General features: G+C 34.1%; 4 protein-coding genes across 4 annotated transcripts; 2 read left to right on the top strand and 2 right to left on the bottom strand.

The window, feature by feature from the left end:
• Nucleotides 1-10: 10 nt before the first annotated feature.
• LOC119829110 (general transcription factor IIH subunit 1) lies at nucleotides 11-7802 on the bottom strand. Its single transcript, XM_038351498.1, has 11 exons — nucleotides 7375-7802; nucleotides 5890-6091; nucleotides 4579-4715; nucleotides 3600-3801; nucleotides 3249-3354; nucleotides 2944-3069; nucleotides 2385-2615; nucleotides 1947-2045; nucleotides 1190-1316; nucleotides 342-598; nucleotides 11-154 (listed from the first exon to the last, which is right to left on the bottom strand). The coding sequence occupies exons 1-11, from the start codon at nucleotides 7526-7528 to the stop codon at nucleotides 32-34; spliced, it is 1764 nt and encodes a 587-aa protein (XP_038207426.1). The 5' UTR covers nucleotides 7529-7802; the 3' UTR covers nucleotides 11-31.
• Nucleotides 7803-8976: 1174 nt separating this feature from the next.
• LOC119829055 (transcription initiation factor TFIID subunit 3) lies at nucleotides 8977-12917 on the top strand. The gene is made up of 2 exons (XM_038351420.1): nucleotides 8977-9209; nucleotides 9365-12917. Exon 2 carries the CDS (start codon nucleotides 9385-9387, stop codon nucleotides 12862-12864), a length of 3480 nt encoding a protein of 1159 aa, XP_038207348.1. The 5' UTR covers nucleotides 8977-9209; nucleotides 9365-9384; the 3' UTR covers nucleotides 12865-12917.
• A 699-nt stretch (nucleotides 12918-13616) lies between these two features.
• LOC119829057 (AFG3-like protein 2) lies at nucleotides 13617-16666 on the bottom strand. The gene is made up of 2 exons (XM_038351421.1): nucleotides 15035-16666; nucleotides 13617-14749 (listed from the first exon to the last, which is right to left on the bottom strand). Exons 1-2 carry the CDS (start codon nucleotides 16482-16484, stop codon nucleotides 13884-13886), a joined length of 2316 nt encoding a protein of 771 aa, XP_038207349.1. The 5' UTR covers nucleotides 16485-16666; the 3' UTR covers nucleotides 13617-13883.
• A 578-nt stretch (nucleotides 16667-17244) lies between these two features.
• Nucleotides 17245-24189, top strand: LOC119829023 (serine/threonine-protein kinase 40-like). The gene is made up of 7 exons (XM_038351378.1): nucleotides 17245-17899; nucleotides 18594-18827; nucleotides 19184-19316; nucleotides 19512-19692; nucleotides 20036-20129; nucleotides 21480-21653; nucleotides 22031-24189. Exons 1-7 carry the CDS (start codon nucleotides 17414-17416, stop codon nucleotides 22544-22546), a joined length of 1818 nt encoding a protein of 605 aa, XP_038207306.1. The 5' UTR covers nucleotides 17245-17413; the 3' UTR covers nucleotides 22547-24189.
• The last annotated feature ends 2871 nt before the right edge of the window (nucleotides 24190-27060 follow it).

Raw genomic sequence — 27060 nt, 5'->3', positions numbered from 1 at the left:
TTTTTTTTTCGATTTACAAATTGTGCGAGTACTATCTAAGTTTGGCTTGTCTTTGTTGCCAGAGCGCGTATTTGCTGCACGCGGCGTCGATCATTTGATTCATATGCCGGGTCAGAGATGTCGCTAGCGGCGTTAAATCGCGGAGCATTTTTTCCTGAAAGCATTTAGGTAATTATCAAATTACATTTTACCTTTTTTTTGTCTTACGAGCAAATTGTTAAGAAAAATATGTTTTAAATGTTATATTCAATGTTGAATCCTTTTTTTTTAGTAAATACTTATTAAATGAAAAACTAATCGAGCCGTTATTCCAAAACCCTATTCCAATAACCTAACCTCACCTCAAACGGCCTCAGCTTCACGTTCCTGAACCTCAGCAGCGCCTCGTAGAACTTGTCCGCCTTGGCCGCGCTCTCCTCCGCATCCCCCGCGCCCCCCGGCCCGCCGCCCCCCGGCCCGCCGGCGCCGGCCCCGCCCCCCGCGCCGCCCGCGCCGCCCGCGCCCGGCTGCGGGAAGCTGCGCCACAGCTCGCGCAGCAGCTCCCCGCCCGACAGGTAGATGCGGCCCAGTTCGGATTTGACGTCCGCGGGGATCAGTTCTGCGCGGAATCAAACGAAATATGATATGTTATTATGTTGTCTTCATTTTTCATATTTTTTGTGTCAAAGCGGGCAACTAAGCTGGTGGTTCGCCTGATGGTAAGCGAGCATGACGCTTGAGCCCATGAACGTTCGCAGTTCGCTTTCGCCTGTGTGAATGCGCTGCCCGCTTTAAGCGCAAAGGGATAAGGTAAGAATTGACCACTGATAAGCCTATCATAGATGGGGCAAACTTCTCATATTTTCGCATAATGAAGGTAATGCAGAACATGGAGTACCAAATAAACAATTTTCAATTTTTCTTTAACATATATTAGAAAAACCCCGGGTTTATATTTCCTGCGACTACGCGGGCAAAGCCGCGAGCAGAAAGCTAGTTATTAATACATATAGGCGGAGGTGAACGTGCCGCACTACTGGCCGCTGGTAGACGCCTGATAGCGGCGGTTCACGCGCATGCGGCATGGTGGTCCCATATAAGCCATAACTAAGCAGAATGTTTATAATCAACGGTGATATTAATAAAGGCGGAGCTAAACGTGCCGCACCGCTGGCCGCCGCTGGGCGCCTGGTAGCGCACACATACTCACGCGCCATGCACGCGGCGTGGTGGTGCCGCATGAGCGCGCCGCCCGGGCTGAGCTCGCCCAGCGCGCCCACCGCGGCCGCCGCGCCCAGCCGCACGGGCCGCGCGCACTGCTGCCCGTTGCTCCACGCCTGGTACGTGCGTATCAATTTAATTTCATCACCATCATCATCATCAGCCCTAAATGTTTCCAATGCAGACTCGGGCCTCATTTAAGTTCAGGCCTTAACCGTTACGAGCAGTGATGATCATGTGTAGATGAATTGAAAAATCTATTTAAAGAGAAATTTTAAAAGAATAGAAAATATTCGATCACGAGCTGGAATTCGTACCGCGTCGTTTTGCCAAACCGTAGCAACGCCTAGCCGCTCGGCCACCCGTGATCACGCCACAGCAATCGAATTTCTTCTTCTCTTTCATTTTTATGTGCCTAAGGGACACCCCACGCCATCTATTGATATGATTAAGCATCACAACCAATAATAATAAATCTTTCAAAATTTGTCATTTATAAAATATTTCAATGCTCTAAAACTGAAAATTAAATTTTAAAAAGGCGCGTTGGATCTATATTCAATTTTGTAATATAAATAATGTTTGTGATGGTTCTTAATCATCTCAATAGATGGCATAGGGTGGCCCTTCCTAAGCACATTCTTAAATGCGTGATTTAAATAGTAATTTTTTGTAATACTACATTCAAAACAGAATATGTTCTATGAATAAAAAAAAATTAAATTAAAAATGATTTACTAAATTACCTGACATATAGATGCCAAGGCAGACAACGGAGGTGGATTGTTGGTATTCGAAGTGGAGTTGCTGATTTGTGAAGATGGACCTAATAAATATCTTTCTACCTGAAAATGCATTGTTTTAAAATATTATTGACGTTTAAATTATTATGATATGAACCTAACCTAAACACTTTTTGGACGTATGGATTAAACTGTAATGTTTAAATAAATATTTGGACACCTTAAATACTTTTTTTCTAGAGGTAGAGTTAATAGAATCTGAGACTTATAAATGTTGCCATAAACTAATTATAATATGGATAAGATTTTATTAGGAAAAACATTAAAAGGGTGATGAAAAATGTCAAACATTCTAGCAAAGGGCACAATCATAAATTCATATTTTATACAAAACTCAGTAGAATCATTGGCAATATAGACAAAATATTTAAACCAACATACTTTAGTCAATTTCAACTCCTGCGCACTATTACTATCGCCCGTATCGTCGAGGTCCTCATAATGTATCTTTTCTAATATCCGTCTCTTTTTATCAACCGGCTCAGAATCATCCGCATGTCTCTTGTCCACTCCGTTCGTCTCTTTGATGCCGTTTTCCAATACTTTATTGTTATTAGTTGATTTATTGCTTGAATTATTACTATTATTTGCCTTTTGACTAGCTTTTAGCACCTAGAATTTGGAAAAATTTAAAATGTATGACTATTTGACAGCAGTTAAGATATAGTTCAGTTATTTAATGTTATAGTGAGTTTTTTCTCAAGTTTATGATAAGTATTTATTACTTATGGGTCTATAATGGGTTATATATTTTAAAGAGCAACGAAAGAGTTTATTTCCGGCTTTTCTCTGTAGAAATTGATTTCTATGCTTTACAGACTTGTGGTAAATGATAAATCTATGGTAATGGCAATAAATGTTTGAATGTCCGTAGTTTTTTACTACACAACTCTAATTTTATAGGTCAATTGTCAGGTAAATTTATAAATAATCAACATACCATTATAGAGTGTTGGTTAAATCTCTTTATCATACTGCGGTGTATTGAATTACTGTCTTTCTCCTTCTCTACTGTATCATCTTCAGGTAGTAGTGGTATCGGCTCCGTGAATTGCGGTAAATCGACCTGAAATTTTTATAATTCTGTGTATTTTCTGTTTAAACAAACTTTTGATTCAACTTGAAAATTACTTATGTGTAAAAAAATACATATTTTGACAGGACACAGCGCGCAGATCACAGGAGCTTATGAATGATTGATTTGATTTTATTTTCATTTGAAAATATATAAACTCAAATGAATACCGTAAGATCCAATGTAGTGTGTTTCATAGCAGATGCAATTGCCTGATCATCCATTTTTGCACATTCCCCAAACAGATCCTTACTTGAAGACGATGCTATGCGATCCCTGAATTACAAATAAAAAAATTGGATGATTTGAAGCCAATGTATAAGGTAATAAAACGAAAATGAAAAAGAAGCAGCTATTCAGTTTTTAATTTTTTGTGGCCCCAGTATCAAAACTAGGAAAAATCTTGGCAAGTTGCCAATTTAAATTAAATTTCCAATTTATTTAAAGTAAATTAAAAATTATTGCTTATTTTGCTAAGAATTACAAAAGCCCTGTATCTTCGCAAATATTTTCAAAACTACCTATGAAAATAATGTGACTGGAAAAACTTGGTCCAAAATTCCGCTTCTGTCATTTTGTTGGGAACATAGTCTATGTGTTTCTTCCTTACAGCCGGGTATGTTTTGAATATTGCGTCTATTATGTCTTGCGTAAGATTATATTTCAGTCCGTTGCAGCCATCGGTCTGCGGTTGAATGTCTGCTAAAAATGCTCCGGAAACACCTGAAATTTAGCCAAATTATGAAAGACTCATTATAATTATAATAATTAACACAAAACAAAATAAAAACAAAAATTATTCACAAAGAAAATAAAAAACTAACTAACGGTACAAATAGGCTAATACAATATAATATAAGGTGACTACCTGCTTGGTAGTGGTTAACGCGTGAGCGTAGAACCGAGGGGGTCCTGGGTTCGAATCCCAGTGAGGACGCACAAAAAAAAAATGTCTCGCTCTGGCAGGACACAGAAGGCTGATCACCTATGTACTTTTCCATACAGAAAATCGATCAATATCACCAGATTAATATCATTTGCCCCGTACTCTACTAGGGGATATGGGATTTCCGGGCGAAGAGTAATTCCAGTGTGAAAAATAGATTGCTAGACAATCTACAGTGTTGCTTTTTCCCACACTGGAAATCCTCTTGTTTAATAAAGTAATCCCCTGGCTTGATACCCTTATAATTATGCATAAACAATGATGGAAAGAGAACAAAAATTTGAGTAGAATAAATCTTTTCCACAAAAAAGGTTGCTTACATGAGTGTGGTACCTAAAACAGGGGGGATATTCTAATATGGGACCAAAAGACAAAACACTAAAAGAATCACATCAATCAGTCAAAAGCACAGAGTTGTTGAGTATGAAATCTCCATAATAAAAAGCAGTTGCATTGAGAACCTCCATTATTTTTGAGAATGTCTCTTAAAACTTTTATACACATATATTGATATGTTTTGGATGATGCATAATGCTTAATAGAAAATTTCTTACCAGCCTCTTGTTTTATATTAGTAGATTCTGTATAATGTTTAAGAGTTGGTGTATTCCAATACTCTTCACTATTAATTACTTTTGATATAACTAAGTCTTCATATAAATGCTTTAGAACAGGATGCAATGATAATAATCTGAAAGGGAAAAGATACAAATAACGAAATTAAATTAATTAACAACAGATTAAAAATACAATTTCTGAAACAAAACATTGAAATTTGAGCTATTCAAGTAAATTTTAATCAACTGAACTAGCAGTGCCCTGTGGTTTTACCCACATAGTGCATGATGTTATATAGCCTAAAGCCTTCCTCAATAAATGGGCTATCTAACACTGAAAGAATTTTTTTAAATCAAACCAGTAATTCCTGAGATAAGTGCTTTTAACCGAACAAATAAATTCTTCAGTTTAATAATATCAGTATAGATTATTATATATGTAGGCAACATTGACACCAATTTTAATTGTTTGTTGTGAAAAAATATATTCAATTGCTATTGTTTTAAAAAAAGGTTTGATGTACATAATATTATTGAAACATAGACCCTCACTTATAGTAAACTAAAATTATTGCAATTTTTAAAAAATATATTTTTTTATCATGAGGCGGGAATCGAATCCGCATCATTTAGCAGAACCATAGCAAAGCATAGCCTCTCAGCTAGCCGTGATTCCACCTCGCCAATCGAATTTCTTGTACTCTTTTGGTTTCATGTGCCTAAAGGACACCCCACATTGTCTATGGAAATGTTTGTGATGATAAACAACCATCTCAACCAGTATGAAACATTATTTCAACGACTACAACATTGTATCATAAGAACACAGGCTTTGTTAAATTTTATTTTAAGTTTTATAGCATTGTAATGCTTAATTATGTAAAAATTTGATAATGAGGCGGGATTTGAACCCACGTCGGCGAAACACGTTCGATAATTTTTTTACTGAAACTAAATACAACAATAAAAGTACTTTGTTTCTATAATAACATAATATGTACGAATAATGTATTATTTTATTAGAACACTAATAATGTATTATTTTCTTGTGTTTGTTTTTACATGAATATTAAACATTTAGAAATTTTAACCATTTTAAGGGATTTTAAGCACAATTTCTAATCATATATAATGCAATATATACAGGAGATAACAATAAAAAAGGCAACAGACGTTGAAATAAAGAACATTATAAATATATTGCATATCAAATCAATATTAAAAAGTCTAACTAATCACAAATATGTATCACATAAAAGACTAATTGCATATTATCTGATACAAGAGTTAACTACACAAATGACATACCTAGATTTCATTTCTAGCTCCCCATCAATCTGCCGTTTAAATTTAGGTAGCAGGTTCTGTAACAGCATCTTCACCTGATCGCGATCCTTTGCCTGAGCATCCGCTCCTGCCGGGTTGACGAAGTGGAACGTGGAACATGTGCCATCGTGGAGCACTACTTGTAATTGCACTTTGGGTTTACCGGCGGGAGATATCTTTTGAGCTGGAATATATGAAAATTTGTTTTTATATTGAAAGGAATGACTGCTTTTCAGGTGCTAACTAGCTGCTCGGGTAGTCAATATTATTTTCTATAGCTTTGCAATTATTAAAAATTCTTAAGTCTAATGTTATTGAAGACAAATACAACAAACTAGCAATCATTAAAAATAGCTGTACTGGAGTTACAAGATGCACGTAAAAGGATTTTCTTCACATAAAAACTGTTCATCCTGACTCCACTGGCTGGGATGTGCTCATTGTTATAAATTTTGTAATTGCTTTTGTTTTATACAATTATTATCCCAACCCATATGTTATCCAATCCAATTCCAATCCTTGAGACATGACTTTGACCCATTTTAAAGGGACAGATTTAATTGAAACTTTGTACACATATCAAAGATCTGGGTCAATATGATAAAGGATCACCAGGATTAAATAATTTCCATACATATACTCTGTTCTAGAGCCAGTAAGTGACAATTTAATTGATTTTATCATTAAAGCAATTTATTCGTTTTTTAAACTATACTAATTCATATATTATGATCCGGAAGGTCTCTTTCAAGAGGTAAGTATGAAACTTATATCAAAATATGTTAAATTATAAATGAAAAATACAAAATATTTAAGTTATAGCTTTTGTTTCATAAATTCCTTCTAAACCAAAATAAAATACCTACAGATTTTGTTTTTTTGTAATTGGTAACTTTGGTAAAGCATTGAAAAATTCTTGATTAGATTTGACTCAAATACATTTTAATAGCTAAAAGGTATTATAACTACCCACTTATATTTTAAATGTGAAAGCTTGTAAGTATCAATGTTTTTTACTATTTCACACAAAAAAGGGTTAATCATATATGAAATTTAGTATAGAGATAAATTATAGTCTGGGTCAGCACATAGGTTACTTTTAACCAGGTACCATGATTTGCATGGTACCTGGTTAAACAATGCAGGTTCTTGTAACCTGCATTGTTTTACCTGCTGTTTAAGATAAATGATAGCTTGGTGTGTACTTATTTTCTAATATGTTATGTGCTTATGATTGCATTTTAAATTAAAATTTAATACTGAAGTTCACCGAAAGTTGATGATTTACGTCATATTGCAAGCCTACCAAAAAGTACTAAATCTCTATATTAGCAGTAGCATTCTCCAAATTGAGGTGTATATGAACGGAACACTTTAAAAGGTAATAATAACCTCATGAAATGGCAAAAATGTATGAATTATATGTGGTTATGTTAAAGCAGAATTTAAATGTTGATATTGTCTTACTTTTAATATCAGCATATTTGTGTGAGACAGCCACAGTGTCCCGATTCTCCAACATCCAGGCCAGTCTTTGATTCATCACGTATAGAGTTCCATCACCTTTTTTGTACCTCACATGATTTACACTAAGTAAAACGTCCTCGGACGAAGTAGTCATGATTTAATATGTTTTAATTTTTGCTAGACAGAAATCAGTTTTCACTTTGAAACGAGTCAAAAATTGTTCTTTCGTCCTTGGCATAGACACTGAATTTTCACAAAATTATTGAAAAATATATGAAATAATTCAAATGTATCATAACACGAAGCTACATTGATTATATTTCGTTTTTATCTATAATAACAATAATACACAACTTTATTAAGGTTCAAGTTGCATTTGCCTACAATCATTTATTCGTTTCATGAATCTTCCGTTTGACAAAATTATCTGAAATGAAATTGACATATCTTTTTTTTAATATCAGATATGGCATAAGGCCTCGCTACAGGCGTAAACTTTTTAAGTTAAAATTTTCTTTCTTTCAGACATCTTTATACAAAAAGGTCTACAAATTTAGTCATTGTAAAATAAGAGAATTTTTTTTTGCTATAGAGACACTAAATTGTATACGATGTAATAGAAAAGTATATATTATGCTGATTATACACATTCGCACAAACACACAAACCCTCAAGTTTGGGACAACACAAAAATTCGTACATTACCTACAGCAATGTTTACACGCAAATAAAAGACCCAGGCTACTGTTATGTGAATGTAGGTATGCACATTGTTTTCACTTATGCATCTAATGTTGATGTTCATTGTGCAATGTTTTCTGACTCGGAATGATGAATTCAAGTACCAATTATTACGGTTGTTATAATAATTAAGTATGCAAAATAAATAAAGGTCATCACACATTGATATGAACACTGGTCACTTCGCATTGTCTAACCAATTCAATTAATTGTTCGTCTCTCATTTTTAAACCGTTTGTAGCCACCCTTGACTAAGGAATGGTTCAACGATATTTCATCTGTGTCCTGTGTACCGAATACTTAATATACTATATAGACGGTCTCTGTGTCCGAGCAAAGCTGGCAAAGTAATAAATAGCAAGGAAAGAAAGAAATAAGGAAGAAAATACAATAGCATGCTATTTTTTGAGGACTGCTTTTTCTAGTGCTAGCTAGCCTAATTCGTGACGAAACGTGCTCGTCTCTCACACTGAATAGATATAGGAAATATTATTAGATCTAAATTTTTTCTTTCATATGCTTAAATGTTGTATTTTTATCCTTATTGACATTGTAATTGCAATTTAAATGTACTTGATTGTTTCTTTCACGTATTTTTTATAAGCATAGAGTATATAGTAAAGTACTATATGGATTACTTATTCTTTGCCTAATTCATACGGGAAATATATGTATGTATTTAATTTCTTGTTAAAGTAAAGAAAATGGTAAATATCAAAGGTATCGAAAAATATCAAGGACACCTTGAATTTTTTTAAAGTAGTTAAATGTGAAATAATAAAATATTGATTAAATAAAATCAAATAGTTAAAGAAATGAACGCAGTATTATTCGACCGCCATTTTATTTATTATTGCCTTGCAACACCGAACATTGACAACCCAAAATGCAATCATGGCGCACGGGGTACTGTGTTTGTAGAATGCTGAGAAGTTTTTACGTAAACACTTCATTATTTTGCGTTTTGATTGGTAAAAGTTTTATAATAAATTGTCCTTATATAGCGAAGAATCTAAAGAAGCATACTTATGTGTTCTAAGATTGAAGTTTTCTCTTGTCCGCAATATCGTCTCTGTACTACTAGACACTTGCAGGTATGAAAATCATGAGATTTGCTGTTTTAGCTATCCTTTCATATATACAGGTATCAGGTTGCATAGCAAGTATGTTGAATTTGATCAGAAAAATGCAGATATCTCTAATTGGAGTTAGTTTACTATGTTAATGTTGATATATTCATTTGTTCCAGATAACTTTGTTGGTGTCATAATGTCAGAGGCGTACGCTCGTGAGATACTACGAAGGAATGTTGCGCAAATATGTCAAACTATAGGATGGAATGGAATAAACTCAACGCCACTGGACATTTTAGTTCATGTATTAGAAAAGTATATTTGTGCATTGGGCACCCAAGCTAACAGGCACGCCGAGGAGTTTAACAGGACTGAACCAAATTTACACGATTTAGGATTAGTGTTTCGTGATTTACATGTACAGCTGCCAGAATTGGCAGAGTACACCCGCTGTGTTCCCCCAGTACCACCTCCTGTCAAAACAGAAAAGTTTCCAAAACCAAAAGAATCAAACTTGAACTTTCTTAAACCTGGTAGTCATGAAGTTGTCACAAGGCCAATGCATGTGCATGAGCACTTGCCTCCAATGTACCCAGAAAAGGAAAGGGATACACCTGTTGTTGCGGGAACTGTTGAGATCTGTCAGAATGGTATTGATAGTATTGAAAATAATCCTTCATGTGCAAGCCCTGAAATATCTGTTACAGACAGCCCAGAAAAACCTAAAGATATATTTAAAAGACCAAATGATCCAATTTCATTACCAAACAGTAAAAGGCCTAGAATACGGTTGGATGAGGAGGAAAGAACGAGAGAAATTAGCAGTGTAATGATGACCATGTCAGGTTTCTTGTCTCCAGCACGGGAAGGTAAATTACCTGAGGCTAGACCACCAACACTCATATCAGAAAGACATCATGAAAAACATAAAACTAATTCACATCATTCGAACGCAATGAAACCACCATTGGTAGATAAATTGGATAAGAAATCAAAGAAGAATAAGTTATTGAATGGAAAAATTGTGAAAAGTAAAAGAAAAGATAAGAGTCATAAAGGTGAAAGTAGTAAATCTAGAGATAGTAGTAAATTGGACAGGTTTCCACCTGGTCATCTTACACAGAAAAATAAAGATGTACATCTAACACATCATAATCATGTGACAATGCCAGCGCCCAAGGTATTGCCTCAAGCAAAACCAACAATGTTGCCACCAACAACAACACCCTTGGTGCCACCACAAGTACCAGAACCATTAAGACCAGTAATTAAGCAAGAACCTATTGAAACACTTCCATCTCCATCTGTTTCTCGAATTAATTTCATTCCCGGGGAAGAAGCAATACCTGTACCCAGGAAAATACCTATTTCTAAATCTCCACTTGTTTCTAATTCTTTACCTGTAAATAAACATCCAACAAATTCACATATATCAGATGTAGAAATAAAAAAGGAGGTAATTGAAGAAGAAGAAAAATTGGCTTCACAGCCTGATAGATCAAAAATTAATATATTTAAAAGAATATCGAACAAATCTAAGGAAGATAAAGGTTCTTCTGAGGTTGTGTCAGAAAAAATACAGCCTGAAAGTGTGATCTCAAGGTTGCAGAATTCTGCACATGAAAATAGTAGGTTGAAGTCTGATGAAAACATAGTGAACAACAATAATAGTAGTCCAGTAGATTTGTCTAAGGAAATTGATATACGGGCCCATGAAGTAATTAGTATTGATGATGATTCCATGGACAATTTACCAATGCCTCAGTCAAGACCATTGTTATATGACCCAAAAACGTCTGGGCTCACAATTAATAAATCACTTCAACAATCACTACCCAAAGATGTACCTAGTGCGAGTCCAAAATTAAAAAGAGAAAAGAAACATAAAGATAAAAAAGATAAGGCTGCAAAGCTAGAAGCAAAACTTAAGAAACAACAACAACAATTAGCTTATGAAATGGTGCAAATGGCTGATAAGAAGAAAATGAAATTTCCCAGTGAAAAATCTAAAACTGGAAGGCCAAAGAATGAAACAAAACTTCCACAAATGCCACCAGGTTTTCCATTCTTTCATTCAATGCCACCTGGGCGAGGGTTGATGCCAGGTCCAGGTTTAATACCTAATGCAGGTCTAATGCCAGGAGGTGATTTCTTAGCTGGCTTAGCAAACAATCCAGCATTAAGGGGGCTTCCTTCACCAAACATGTTGAACAATCCATTTGCTTTAGGAGCAGGACCAGGTCTTATACCTGGGCCCAGTTTTATACCTGGTATACCCAACCATCTTATGCCTTTAGGCAACTTTTCACATTCATCAAGATCATCTGCAGTTAAACTTCCTTCAATGTTTAGACGCCCAAGTTTAGAGGTTATACCAGTAGACAATGATGAAGATAGAATCATCCATAAATCGCCAGGAGCAAGCCGTGAAAAAGATCGACATGACAAGCACAAATCTCCAACCATTCCAAATATTCTACAAAAACAAAAATCTAAATCAAGTAAAGAACACAAAGCAAATCTATATAAAATGCCACCTGTACAGCCAGACATAACAATAGAGTTAAATCCACCTAAGTCGGAACCAATTCGACAAGAGGTACCGAGAGAACCACCCGCTCCACCGCCAGTACGTCTGCCTTCACCTGAAACATCTACACCAGTCCAAAATACAGAACCACTACACATTGTTGAACCTACCCATGTCAAAATGTCAACCCCTGAAATACCCAAAGAAGAGATTGATAGTTCAGAAAGGAAAAAAGACAAATCACATAAAAAAGAAAAGAGAGACAAGGATGGTATTAAAATCAAAAAGAAGAAAGACAAAAAAGATAAAAATAAAGATAAATCGGAGAAGAAAAAAGAAAAAGAAGAAAGGCAAGAAATCAAAGATAGAATTAAGAAAGAAAAGAAAGAGAAGAAAAAGGAAAAATTAGCAGATGGTTTAGTACCTAAACTAACATTGAAATTGGCTTCATCTAATTCAAATTCACCTATGCCACCTAGTTCACCTGACACATTTAAGTTAAATATAAAACCCGTTAAAAGAGAAGAAGAGTCGCCAGTTAAAGAAGAGCCGGTATCTAGAGAAAATAGTAGATCACCAGAGTTAGCGCAAATATCAGCGTTGGTAACTAGACCACCAAAACAGAAACATTCAAAGCATAATCATGTAGCCGAACCACAGGAAGCACAAGCTTCATCGTCGCCGCCAGGCTCTCCACAACGAAAGAATCGTCCACCGTCAAGTCATTCGAAGTACAGAAGGATATTAATAAAACCTTTATCGAAAAAAGGGCATGGGGAGAGTTTAGATGATGATGCAGCTGCTGTTATTGAAGATGTTCCAACGGCGCCTGTAGCTCCGCCTGTAGCAGATAAACCGAGTGGGACATTGCCCACACCATATTATGTTGATGAACATGGGAACAAAATTTGGGTTTGTCCAGCGTGCGGTCGGCCCGATAATGGTTCCCCCATGATTGGTTGTGATGGTTGCGATGGGTGGTATCATTGGATATGTGTTGGTATTACAGAAGAACCTGGAGCGACGGAAGATTGGTTTTGCAAGTCTTGTCTCGCTAAGCGAACCGCTATGGTCTTAGCTGGCGTCACCTCGGGCAAGAAACGGGGGCGAAAACCAAAAGGGGAAAAAGTCAGAGACTGTCATTGATACAGACTTTCGTTGTTACTGAGATTAGTTTTAATTTTCCGTTTTATAGACGCGAGTAAATGGATTGCGATTGTTAATGGATTATTGTTGAATGATATCATGCAGATACGTTTTCATCATTTATAATGTTAATAATATCATAGGCTAGAATTTAAGAATAGATAATAATTGAATATTGACATAAAATGTTGAACATGAATATAGTGTAGGTACTTGTAATAATTACCATAATTTTAATTATTTTTGTTAATTTCTTTAATTCTCGTTCGCTCGGTTAGATCAAGTTTAATGAGAGTGCGGGCGTGTTGTACACATTACGCATATAAACATAGATTTAATATAAGATTCTTTTTATATTGTACAAAAGCTGAATTTACTTAAGAAATTGGTGATGTATAAAGTAATGTAGTGAATATTTAAATAAACAGAAAGAAGGCTGAATGTATTTTCAGCCTATATTTGAATATTTTCATATTATAATTTTAATATAACCCTGTTTTTTTTTTGTTAATGTTGTTCCTTCGGATCTATGTACAGGGCTAGCACAATCTCGCATAGCCTCTCGCTCTACGCGACATCTATTGATCACTAAAGATGGCGTGACGGTGCTTGTCCTAAATTCATTAAACGTGGAGGAGAGGTTACATGTAAAATTTTTGATTTCAGCCAGTGGCCAATTAAATAATATATTGGTACTCAAAAATTGTCGTACATTATTTAGACCCTCCATATATAAGAAAACTACCAAAGTATTTTACATACTGCAATTTATTTAATAATCAAGCTTGTACATTTCGTAAAATGCAACTATCTATACAATCAAAGCCAATATTGAATTTGTTTTTAATTTTTTTAACGGCGCCACTGTAAGTGAATGAGTAAAATACTGCTTTGGCCGATTTCAATGTACCAGATTCTTACATTGTCAACATAAAACAAAAAGTCTTAAGTCTTATAGGTAATTGTATTTATTACACATAAACTGACTAAAAACTCAACAATCAACTACATAAATAAAGTTAATTTTTACTGGCAGATGGGCCTGGAGGTATACTTTCTGGAGGGGGAATAGTTGGTTGCTTTTCTTTATTCCAATCCTTCAATCCCTCAGGTAAAGTTGTATCTTCATCTAATGAACCAGTTCCCGCCACAAATTCTTCATAAGTACTCTTTTCAGGGAATGGTCTAGGACCCAGTAATTCAATCATGTCATCCCTGCTCAGAATCTCTTGCTTCAGTAAGCGTTCCGCAACCTTTTCAATGTTTGTCTTATTTTGAACTAACAAGTCTGTTGTGCGTTTGTGTGCTGAGTTAATTAAATCTCTCACTTCAGAGTCAATTAATTCAGCTGTTTTTTCAGAGTATGGTTTGTCAATAACCATTTCTCCAGGTTGTGGCATTTCAAAGGAAACATTACCCACTTTAGCATTCATACCATAGTGAACAATTTGAGCGTATGCACTCTGAGTAATTTTTTTCAAATCATCCTGTGCACCTGTAGTAATTCTACCAAAGAATATTTCCTCACTCACTCTTCCACCAAGTGTCATGCACATTCTGTCAAATAATTGTTCCTTACTGTAAAGATACTGCTCTTTTGGCAGATATTGGGCATATCCAAGGCCCTTTCCTCTAGGTATGATAGACACTTTAAGAAGGGGATCTGCATGTTCTAAGAACCAACCGGCTACTGCATGACCAGCCTCGTGATAAGCTACAATCTTTCGTTCCTCTGGTTGAAGGACATTAGATTTTTTCTCCATTCCAGCTACAACTCTCTCTATGGCCTGTTCAAAGTTTTTCATGCTTATGTCACTTGATAACTCCCGAGCCGCAATCAGTGCTGCTTCATTGCACACATTAGCAATATCTGCACCAGTGAAACCTGAAATATTAATAAAAATAGTTTTTGAAATGAAAGTTAAGACAAACCTTAAAATTTGAAACCTGTTGGTAGGTAAGTTATTAAAATTTACTTTATAAAACATAATAGGGTACAACAACAGAACACAGAACAGAACTACAATTGAAAATGTAATCCAACTATACATAAATCAAGTAAAGTATTTTTATTATACTAAAAAAGACTATAATACTTTATTTCAACATACAAGCTATTATTAACACACAATATAGATGATTACTATCAGTTAATATTCCATCTACATACCTGGTGTTAAAGCAGCCATCTTTCTAGCTAGATTCTCTTTATTGAGTGAAGTCTTAAGTGGAGTTAAATGCACTTTGAAAATTGATGCTCTACCCTTAATATCCGGTGCTGGTACAAATATCTGACGGTCAAAACGACCAGGTCTCAACAGTGCTTTATCCAGAATATCAACTCTGTTAGTTGCAGCAAGCACAACAACATTTGTGGTTGTATTAAAACCATCCATCTCTACCAACAGTTGATTGAGTGTGTTTTCTTGCTCCGAATGTCCACCAAAACTACGACCACCTCTCTTCCTACCAACAGCATCAATTTCATCAATAAACAGAATACACGGAGCGTGCTTACGAGCCATTGAAAACATATCACGGACTCTAGAGGGACCAACACCAACAAACATCTCTAAAAATTCTGAGCCAGATACAGTAATAAAAGGCACATTAGCTTCTCCAGCAGTTGCTTTAGCTAGTAAAGTTTTACCAGTACCTGGGGGTCCAGTGAGCAAAGCTCCCTTTGGTATTTTTGCACCCAAGTCAATGTATTGTTGGGGGTTCTTTAAGAAGTTTACAAACTCCATAATCTCAATCTTAGCTTCCTCACAACCAGCAACATCTTGGAACTTAACACCAATGTCAGTTGGATTAATCAATTTTGCTGTTGATTCCATTACGCCACCAAAAAGTCCACCACCTTTACGGCCACCTCTGCCCATCATATCAGCAGATCTTCTCATCATATAAATTAAGAACCCAATTATTAACAATGTTGGTAACATGCCTGTCAGGCTGGACGCCTCCACCTCTGTTCTATAAATAACTGGTAAGAAATTCTGTGGTTCAACATTCATTTCTATTTGTGCATTCTCTAAATTTCTCTCAAATGAGTCCACACTGCCTATAGCAAACCAGATAACTTTTCCTTCAAATGTGCCAGGCTGTAATCGCACACGAACCCATTTCTTGTTTATTACCTCTAACTTCTCAACAATACCTTTTTTCAGATACATGTTCACGAAGTCTCGCCAACTTATTTCTCTGTATTTAAGTTCGAAATATGCAATTGAAGCAATTAGGGCTACTACACCCATGGCACCAAACATCATCCACTTTTCACGATCTTGTCCATCGTAACTGCCACGGCCAGAACCCCTTCCTCCAGGAGCATTGGAAAACATATTAATGTTCCATTTTTCTTGAGACGAGCTTGGTTTTGACGGTGGTGGTGAAGACTTCGAGGGTGGGGGAGCATCTTCTTTTTCAGGCTTCTTTTCGTGTTTTTTACTAGTTCCTGGTTGGAAATATTTTTCAAACCCCTTAGGGGGTTTCTTACAGAATTCATACCATTGGTTTAACACAGAATCTAACGCCGGAACTCCTAATGATTGTAGTTTATGTCCTTTGAAATGGAGCTTCGATAGTTGCGATTGCGTTAATCTAAGACCTTTCCACATACTGTTTCGATTCGATTTTTATATACAGTTTATTTATGTTTAAAATAAGCACTTTGCAATACTAAATAGTTAATTATGTCACATGAATCGAGAAGATTTACTCAAGTCTCAGTAAAAACATGGTTAAAAATATCTGTCAATCTTATCTGTCCGTCTCTATCTAATGAGTCTAGCACACAAATCATGAAATGTTGTGAAATACATTTTACTAATAAAAGAGTAATTTGTTAAAATTTTATGTAATCAGAAGTAATTCCTTGTTTAAAGATTTTTCTTCATTACACTATGAGATTATTGTTCAAGTATACTAATTATCTTAATGTGAGAAATAGTCTGGCCCTTTCTCTAGTTTATTTTATCTGTCTCCATATTGCCAGGCCATTTGTACCTATTTTCCTGACATTTACTTTTTTTTAACGTAGTTTCACTAGACAATATAAATAATACCCAACTATCATAGTATAGGGTTGGTACCATTCTACATACATATTTGCTAATAATTAGTGAAAAAGCAAATCAAATTTAATTTTCTAAAACATATTGCTTTAAATTACATTATTAATATACAGAGTCTGGAATTAGGCATTTTTACTACTTAGGATTGAAATTGAAATATACATATTACATGATTTCATATTACAAGACGAAGGAAAAAGCCTTCGTCTTATTATGATTTGATCATATGATTGAGAAACACGGAAAGATATTCCAAAAAATATTTAAGAAAAACAGGAATAGTAAATAATCCAGAGGAGGCAACACTGCAATGAACATTTGACCAAGATCAAGTAAATAAAAGAAGTGAAATTTTACAGCTGTATGATTTAACGAATTTTAGAATAACACTAAACTTAATTTCAATAGTATTATAAGTCTGATGCTCAATTTTAAATAGTGAAATATAGTGACCGTTACATTATCTTATCGTTATGGATCAAGAAAAACCAGAAAGTACTAGTAGTCTTAGCCATGGAAAGAGATCACGACCTTTGTTACTCCAACCCAGCCCGAAGATTGCAAGATTGTCAGCCTATGCAAATTCCACGTCAAGTTCTATGCTCAAAAATTCAAAGAAATTGTCGCCAAATTCGCCGCGGAAAATTAAAGTGTTGTATAACAAAAACGATGTTCCACCACCTGGCACTCCTGTCCCAGATAAACTTGTGCGAAAAGCTGGCCCCTATTTACTCGGCCCTAAGTTAGGGCCTAGCCCTGTTAAAAGTATAGTTCAGTGTTTAGCACGTAAAGAGAAAACTGATGATTTCTATCAGATCAAAATTCTAACATTAAAAAATGAGGGCCAGCCAGAAACACAGGATGACAGACAAGGGAAAATGTTATTACATACGGAATATTCTTTACTATCATTGTTAGAAGATCAAGATGGTGTTGTACACCATTATGGATTATTTAAGGCAAGTGGCATATGTAAACATCATTAACTATTACTTGGAAATAATTATGACTAATATGCATGTAAATTTCGTCATTATTGCTAAATATGCTGTCCATTAAGACTGATGATAACTAAAATTAAGATAAATACATAATTTATTTATCCATTTATGTGAGTGTGATGAGATGGAAATGTATTAAGACTAAATAGCTGTGAGGGATGATTGAATGGAAATTTTTCTGTTTTTTTGGGGTCGGAGCATAAACAAACATAAAACATTATTGTGTTTGTTGGTTTTGCTACATAATCAGATTTCTATCTATTTATTTCATACTTTTATATACCCTATCCTACGAATATTCTAAATATGAAAGAGATATGTTAAATACTCTTTATGGAGATGTAACTTATCAGATCTGTATGAAATTTCAAATAGAAAAAAAATGTCTCGGTCTGGCAGGACACAGAAGGCTGATCACCTACTTGTCCGTAAAGAAAATCGATTAGTGAAACAGATATACATCATCTGCCCCATACCCCACTAGGGGACACGGGACTTCACTTGCAAGTGAAGCCATTTGATGGAGCTAGCAATTCATATTTTTTAATCTTTAAATATATTAACATAACCATCGATGATGAAATATGTTTATACATATGAAAATGGACTTGTAAATGCAACAAGACCTTAATAACATTTCATTTAATTTCAGGATCATGCTCTAGAGGAAGCCCCAAACCCCAATGGACCAGGTTTTATATACACAGGTCGAGTTAGACAAAGACTATTTCTAGTATTAGACTGTGTTAGTGCCCACCAATTTAGTGAAAAAGGTAGCGAGTTGATAAACTTGCAACAGTATGTAACAAAAGTTAAGAAAGTACCTGAAAAAGAAGCCATTTTGATATTCTATGATATAGTGAGGGTAGTCGCTAATTTACATAAGGTTTGTTTTTAAAAATTTATTTCATTATTTATACTCGGAAGCTTTATGGTTTTGAGTTGAGTAGAGTTAAAAAGAACTCACATTTTTGCATCAATAAAGATTTTAATAGAACTCTTGATTATTATTGTTACTAGAAGTACTCCACATTCAAAATTTTCATGTTGGTGTATTGTTGTAGTGCTGCAACAACTTGTTTAAAAGGTTATTAGTACAAGGACAAGTCACCATCTGTACATATGTTTATAATTTCCTTAAATAGAAAGGCTGTCTAGTTGAAGCACCATAACTTAAGCTATTCTTATTTTTAACATATACATAAGTAACCAAAACTTAACAAAAACCTAATATTTTTTCAGAGAAATATAGTACACAGGGATCTTAAATTAGGTAACATAGTGTTAAACCAAAGGACTGGAAGGGTTGTGTTAACTAATTTCTGCTTGGGCACCCATCTAGGCAGCGATAGAGATCTGTTGAAGGATCAAAGAGGTAGAGACTTCTATATTTACATACTTTTTTTATTATTTGATTTTATATATTAAGGAATTTTGTTAATGGTATGTATCATACCGTTGCGGACAAACAAAGTGACACATAATTTATTTATTTTTGATGTATTAAGATAAAATCCTACGCTAGGTTTAACCTGTGATTGCTTCATGTTTATTTACTTCTCCATTGCAGGTTCACCAGCCTACATATCACCAGATGTGTTATTATGTAAGCCGTACCTAGGCAAGCCGTCGGACATGTGGGCTTTGGGTGTTGTCCTATACACAATGCTGTATGGACAATTCCCATTTTGTGATACGAGCCTCGCTCAGCTGTTTAGTCGTATACAAGCTGCTAATTATAATATACCACCGTAAGTTGGAGTTTTTCTATTAAATTTTACGTTAAAATGCTTTTTAATGGAAAACTTACTGACCTTTTAACTGTAGCTTGGTATTTAATATAGACACCCAAATATGTAAATTAAAATAAATTCGAAAAAATTGTGAGTTTACATAACACCCAGCTTTTTTCATGTTTAGAATTAAAATAGGTAATGTATTAATTTATATTCATATAAAACAGTAAGAGGTTTTTGACCTTTTTCATATTTAACATTTGTTCTTTTATAAAATATTTTGAATTTCTGCATACAGATTTCTGGTTTTCTTCATACTGATCATCTGATTTATGTTTAAAATAATAATTCTTTACAGGGACGGTAATCCAGTACATGTTTCGGATAACACAGTGTTTCTGATACAGAGGCTATTGGTGAAGGATCCCAAACATAGACTAGTAGCGGTTCAGGTATGTTTTTTTAAATTTCTATTTAGCTACTAATAATGTGAAAGTAACTTTGTCTATATATATGTGAGAGAATTAAACAGTTTAGTTATTGCGTGGCTATACATCCTGTTAGAATATACTCTATGGTATAGAGTATAGTGTTTATATCTTATATCTTTAAACGAGCAATTCTTGTATATATATATATACATATATAATTGGAATCTCGGAATCGGCTCGAACGATTTTCATGAAATTTAGTATATAGGGGGTTTCGGGGGCGATAAATCGATCTAGCTAGGAATCTTTTTTAGAAAATGTCATATTCGTGTTTTATCGACTTAAACTTACTTTTTTAACAAATAGGAGGCGTTTGCGTAGTCCAAATTTATTATGACTCTTCCTGACATCTATTGGCGAATAATAATACTATTTTTTGGCGAATAATTAAAGTTAAAACAAAAAAAAAATCCGAGCAAAACTCGGTCATCCAGGTACTGAAGTTGTTACAGACCATGCAATGGTTTATATTCCTTGAGTCACTAGTTCGAAGGCTAGTCTCTTCTACCATAGCCTGCGCTAGTTGTGCGCACTGAGTTATCTAATTCTATTAAAATCCTGATTTTAATATATTATGGAGAGTTATATAAATTCTCCGACATATATATTCGGTGCATTGTACTTACGAATATATTGTGGTCAGGAAATTCTTTTGGGAGTTAGATATAACAGAGCGGCAAAAGCAGCCTTCGTCACTATCTAGCCTTCTAACTAACTCCAGACATACAAGTCATATCACAAAATCGCTCCATTGCGTGTAAGAAGACAGTCAAACAATCATCCCTCGCATTTATAAAACTAGCTTTCCTCTTCTGGTTTTACTCATGTGGTCAAACAAAAGTACCAGTTGTCATTTAACATTTATAATATCAGTAAGATTAAGCTACATATAATATCAAATTCAAAAATAGATATGAATAAATAAAAGAACAATTATTTAGAATTCACGTGATAGATTTTCTTATTCATATATTTAACTTGCTACAAACATATTCCTGTCGACGTTAAAACATAATATGTATACTAATTTTATAAAGCTGAAAGTTATTTTGTTTGATCGCGCTCATCTCACGAACTGCTGTTCGATGAATAATGAGATCAGTGTTAGATAGCCCATATATTGAGGAAGGCTAGAATATATGTACCACGGGCGAAGCTGGCGGACCGCAAGTATTATTTAAAAAAAGATATAAAACGAAACCACAGAAATAAATTACCAAAATTGTGCATCAATTCAAATGACATTCAATATAAATAAATTTAATTCAACACCAACCATACTCTATAACAATACACCTAAAATGTTTGCAGGTGTTAGACCAATTATCGAGCATAATAGCGAGCTACATAACAGTGCCAAACCCACCCGAGGACCTGCAAGTGGTACCGGATATACCGCTAGAGGAAGAGAAGGTAAAGGAAAAGGAGCCCGAGGTGGAAAAGAAGCCAGCCTTCCCCGTTGAGGGGGAGAGAAGTCCATCCAATGTGAGTTCAAAACAATATTTATTAACACATCTGTTTCCCAATTTTATTGATATGGAAAATGAAATAAAATACTCAGATGTACTGATTTGAGTTGTTAATGTACATTTTTTATGTATTTTTTGATATCGGCATAATAATAATAATAATAAATAATGTATTATCAAAATGTTATCTTCTTCAATTTATAAAATGTATAAATCCTAATATAATGTAAATTACGTGTCATGTTGTTTGTCCGCGATGGACTCCAAACTACTCAACCGATTTAAATCATATTTGCACAACATGTGCATGTTGATCCAACTTAAATGATAGGAAAGTTTATATTATTTCAAGTGATATCTACCTACATAAAAATCACCTGTGCTCAATTTCAGGACGAGCTCGGCGTATACTGCGTACCATTGCCGGATTTCCTCGCATTAAACTTCCCGTCACCGACGCGAGTGCAACAGAACAGCATACTCATACACCCCACGACGGACGCGCAGAACACAAAACAGATATCCATACAAAGAATAGGCAGGGACGCGCGGCCGTTGCTCCCGTGCGAGATAGCGAGGTACCAGCACATGTTCACGCGGCAGGATTCCAGAACGGTCCAGAACTTTGTGCCCGAACGCAATCCAGAAAGTTCTAGAATTCGAAATCTGGCGCAGCGCATTCCGCGCCTGCACGCGGTCCCATCCACTTCGAATTCCGAATTTCGCGCCATTCCCTGGTCGGAGAGGCGGTTGCAAATGGACAGACTGGATCAGGACTACGGCGTGCGGTTTCCAGATGCTTCTAGAAGTCGAATCATGAATCCGGCGCCCGTGCACTCGGTGAACCCAGAGGCGGTTGTCAATAATCCACGGCCGCCTGTGGACAATAATGATCTCGAATATAATTAATTTCAAATAATTGTTTTTTTTTTCATATAAATATTAATAGGGTTTGGTTATTTGTTAGGTTGTACGTGGTTTTTGGGGGGCAAATGATTATACTTAATTCGAGTATAATGTCATATACTGTAGATAGAAGTTTCCTTTCCTTCTGTTTTATTTTATAGATATTTGATACTTAGAACTGTCGATTGGATATTCAAGACGTGATAATATTTTATCAATAATGTAAACTATTAGTATATTTTTAAATCTTTTAAACTTTACTCGACTTCAAAGATTTTATAGTAATGAATTTAAATTTTACATGAATATTTTCATTAATGAATAAAGCTTTTTGTCCGTCTGCGAAATTCTATAATTTCTATATTAGCAGAGAAACATTCTGTGTTAAAGTTGAATAGTAAGCATTCAGTACACTAGAAAAGTTTTATGTACTCCATCGGCATATTTTTTGTAATGCTTTATATTTTTTTCATTACGTGTTTTAATTGGCCACTTAAAAGTTACAATATATCAGTCTAGAAAGAAGTGTCAGATTTTAAAAAGACTTTATAAATAGATCGATTTGAATCGTCTGTTTGGTGCATTGGTTTACTGCGAGCGGGATAGCAATTCATTGTTAGCCAATTTCCGAATGACATGCTATACGTGAACGGCCGCATTTATACTTCATTTTGTAATTTATATAAATATTAATTAGATATTTTAAAAACAAACATCACCATATTAACTAAATGGTTGATTTTCAAAATCTTAAAATTGTATTGTCTCCTCCTTTTTATATACTGTATATATTAGTTAGATATTTTTATATTTATGTATAGATGTAAATAGCGTTATGTTTTAATTGTAATTAACTTTCAATATGAAATTGCATCGATTACTGACTGTTTACTTAAAATTTGTTGTCCATTGTTTTATACAATTCATTTTTATTTTAATGAATTGAATGCATCATTTGTTTTTATAAGGCCATTTAAACCCTCATGTAAAATTGTATGAGATGTCAAATAATGCTCTCAAATTACTGCAACTCTTGAATTCTGTTATTGTGTTCAATAAATATATATATAATAATCACGGAATATAAAGTACGTTGGGAAACTTAAATTAGAAATGATTTGGAGAATGTTATACAGGTTTACTATAATTTTAAATATTCCCGCCATTAAATTTTAAAACGATAACGAAACGATATGAGAGAGGTGGATATTCAAAACAATTATATTTCTATTTTCCTTGTGCATTAAGCATTTTGTTGTAAGGAATCTAATTTACTGAACTAGTTTTCATGATAACAACATTATGTAAAATTAGATTATAAACAATATACTTCCGAGTCCAAACTGTACTGATTTTATAAACATAACCAAATTCGGCATAAAATCATACGCAAGTACTTAACCATGCCTTCTCTTTCTTTCTTGACTCTTAATTGCTTAGTTGGAGCGAGAAAACATGATTTTAAAGCGCAGTTTCAATATTTTATCCACTTTTACTTATATGTTGATCAGTCGTGTTCAATATTATTTTCTATTTTGTTATTTAGTATTATTATTTTAGCCTCTGTAGTTATATTTTAGATCAATTTTGTTATGTGTTAGCGAAAATGTCAGTATGTATGTGAATAAAGATATATTTTAAAAGGTTTTAATGTTTTATTCCGAAAAACTGGGAAGAAATTTGTTGATAATTTGATGTGTAATATATAAAGCTGAAGAGTTTGTTTAAATGCGCAAATCTTAGAAGCTACTGGGTCGATTTGGATGAAATTTGAAATGGTTTTGTTGTCTTACTGTTCGTATCTCCTTACTGCGCCTTTGCAAATCGTACCTATTCATACCAACTTTATTGAGTTAAATACCTACTGCTCTATAAGTTACATTTACAAAACTTTACAATTTGCTTTCATTGTTGCTTTTTTCCTACATAATGACCATACTAATAACGAGTACGTACCCCGGTAATGTTGTTCGGCTCGTTTTGTTTCTCTGACTCTCTTGCGCCTAAAGAGACTACTTACTTGTAGGGTGAAGACATTTTCCAGAGAACTGGTAATTCTTATATTAATAATACACAAGAATTATATAAATTATAGCTGAAGCCGGGACCAGAAGCTTTGCAAATAAACATAATATGAATAAATCTTTTATGAGCCCCGACGTGTAATTTAAAAATAATAATCTCACAAAAATGCAAATATGTATTGATATATAACAATAATTAAAACAAACAGAAATTCGTTATCAATAAATATAGAAAATAAATAATTAAGCACCTATTTCTTTTAAGCTTTTATAATACTAGATTGAAAAATATCTTAGACATGGCGGTAAGCCATTTTTCAATGTCTGTTACCGTCCGCCCGTCACGGCTAACCCCGCTAAATGAAAACTAATTTTAATATTAATATTTCGTACAAAGAAACGGAATATAAATCACGTTGTTTGCACAATAGTTTGACGCTTGTTTAGAATTTTATTAATTCGTGTTTTGTTCAGTAAATATTTTATTAAAAATTGCGGATTTAGAATGATTTAATAGCAGATTAACTTTTGTAGGACGTGTAGGTACATGTGCACATGCAGGTAGGCTGTTGTGTGTTCTAGGTAAAGGAATAATATACTAGGAACTTGCATCTCCATCTTATTCTAAATTATTAAAAAAAAAATGTTCAAATATGGCCAGCACTTTTTAATCTTTTAATTTTTCAATTTAACGATTTTTTCGGTGTGGCAATTATATAAAGCAATCCAATGTTATTCACAGACAATTAAACTAATATTTAAATTCAGGTATAAACGGTGCTGCACTAAAACAATCATAAAAATCCTATTCAAGTTAAGATCGTAAAGTTTTAAAATTTTTCAAACGTATCCGATGGATGCCATTCATGTGGATTTTATATCCCCGTTACGACGATCGTATGAGCGATTTTCCTTGTTTATTCTTTATTGCTATTTTATTTGAGAACGAAGTGAATAATTGGAAATTTGCCGACGATTGTATATAAGGGCGAATGGGATGTTCTATCTATGTAATAGCGCATCATATCATGTTGTGAAAAACAGAATGTTATTTTTTTTGTAAATAAAACTTAAAATTTATTATAATTTTAAGGTAAAGCTCAGGTGCTATTTATTAAAGTTATTTTTATTAATACAGTAAGTAATATAGATTTATATTACTTACTAGGCACTCGTCCCGGCTCCGGTCGGATATCAAGATTCCTGTTTAATGCCAAGGGAGATCAAGTCAGCTCATACCCTGTCTGTATACCAAATTTCATCAAAATCCGTTCAGTTTTTTCAGCGTGATTGATGGACAAACATCCAAATGAACAAACTTACACATTTATAATGTTAGTGTGATTACATTATTCTATTATTGATCAAACTTTTATCGCCGTAGTAAGGTTGGGTATAAACTAAGTAGTACTAGCAGTTAAGTTTTTCGTATAAAATAGACCTATAGATTATATCAATAATGCAGATATTTCAATTAGTATTATCACAGTTTACTGTTTAATATCAATTTCTGGCTACCCGATCCATTATCTAAAATCTCATGACATTTTAAGAGTAATATTTTAACATTATTACAAGTAAAATACGGATCCAAGGTTTTATTTTCGACGCAATCATTTTTACAAAGCCCCGATAAAGCATTGCCTTGCGGCGATTCGCTCTCAATTGGCCGTATTATTTTTTATTTACTTTCGCATATTATCAGGGAGTCATAGGGGAGTCTTTTGTTATCAATCACAAGTAATATACTTGGATTTAATAGTAACATGACATAATAAAACGTACGTAGTATAGATAGAGTCAGATTAATATTTATGAAATATTTTCAAATGTAACTTAATGAGAAACGCAATTAAAAAATTGTTGTCATATATCATATAAGTAACAATTTTAAGGTCTTTATTATATAATACAAGTTTTTCCCCGCGGTTTCACCCACTTCGTTTATGATGTTTTAAGTGGTGTTCCTCCATAAATAGAAAAACAACACTGAAAGAATTTTTCCAAAACTGGCCAGTAGATTCATTCTCCGAATGCGATTAACATTCAAACATAAAAACATACTCTTCTGTTTAAAATTAATGGTATTATAGATTTTTAAGCAATACAAGACGTTCTTTATAAATATTTACTACAAACATAGTCATATCTTAAATAGCCAAATCTGAAATAGCTGTAGGTACTCCGCACTATGTGCATTATTCAAACGACTTTAAAATAATTATACAAGCGTCATTAAAAAGCATTGTTTACATTTAAAATATTGAAATAAAAAATGGTAATTAAAACGTTCGCTCGATTTAAAAATAAAATGGCAAAGGGTTTTCTCTATACAGCCAGGAATAATCCCGCTCAATTTTTCATAACGTTCCATTTTCAAACCCTGTCATGTAAGTTTACGCAGCTTCGTTTTCAGTTATTTGGGACCGGCATTAGCATATTAGGCGACGCCGGAGGCGACAGATCCGCTTCATACAACCGGCTTTTTGTCAG

Source organism: Zerene cesonia, chromosome 9 (assembly GCF_012273895.1).
Source record: "Zerene cesonia ecotype Mississippi chromosome 9, Zerene_cesonia_1.1, whole genome shotgun sequence".
Lineage (NCBI taxonomy): Eukaryota > Metazoa > Arthropoda > Insecta > Lepidoptera > Pieridae > Zerene > Zerene cesonia.
The sequence above is the reverse complement of the archived record's forward strand: the minus strand, read 5'-3'. Positions and strand labels throughout refer to the sequence as shown.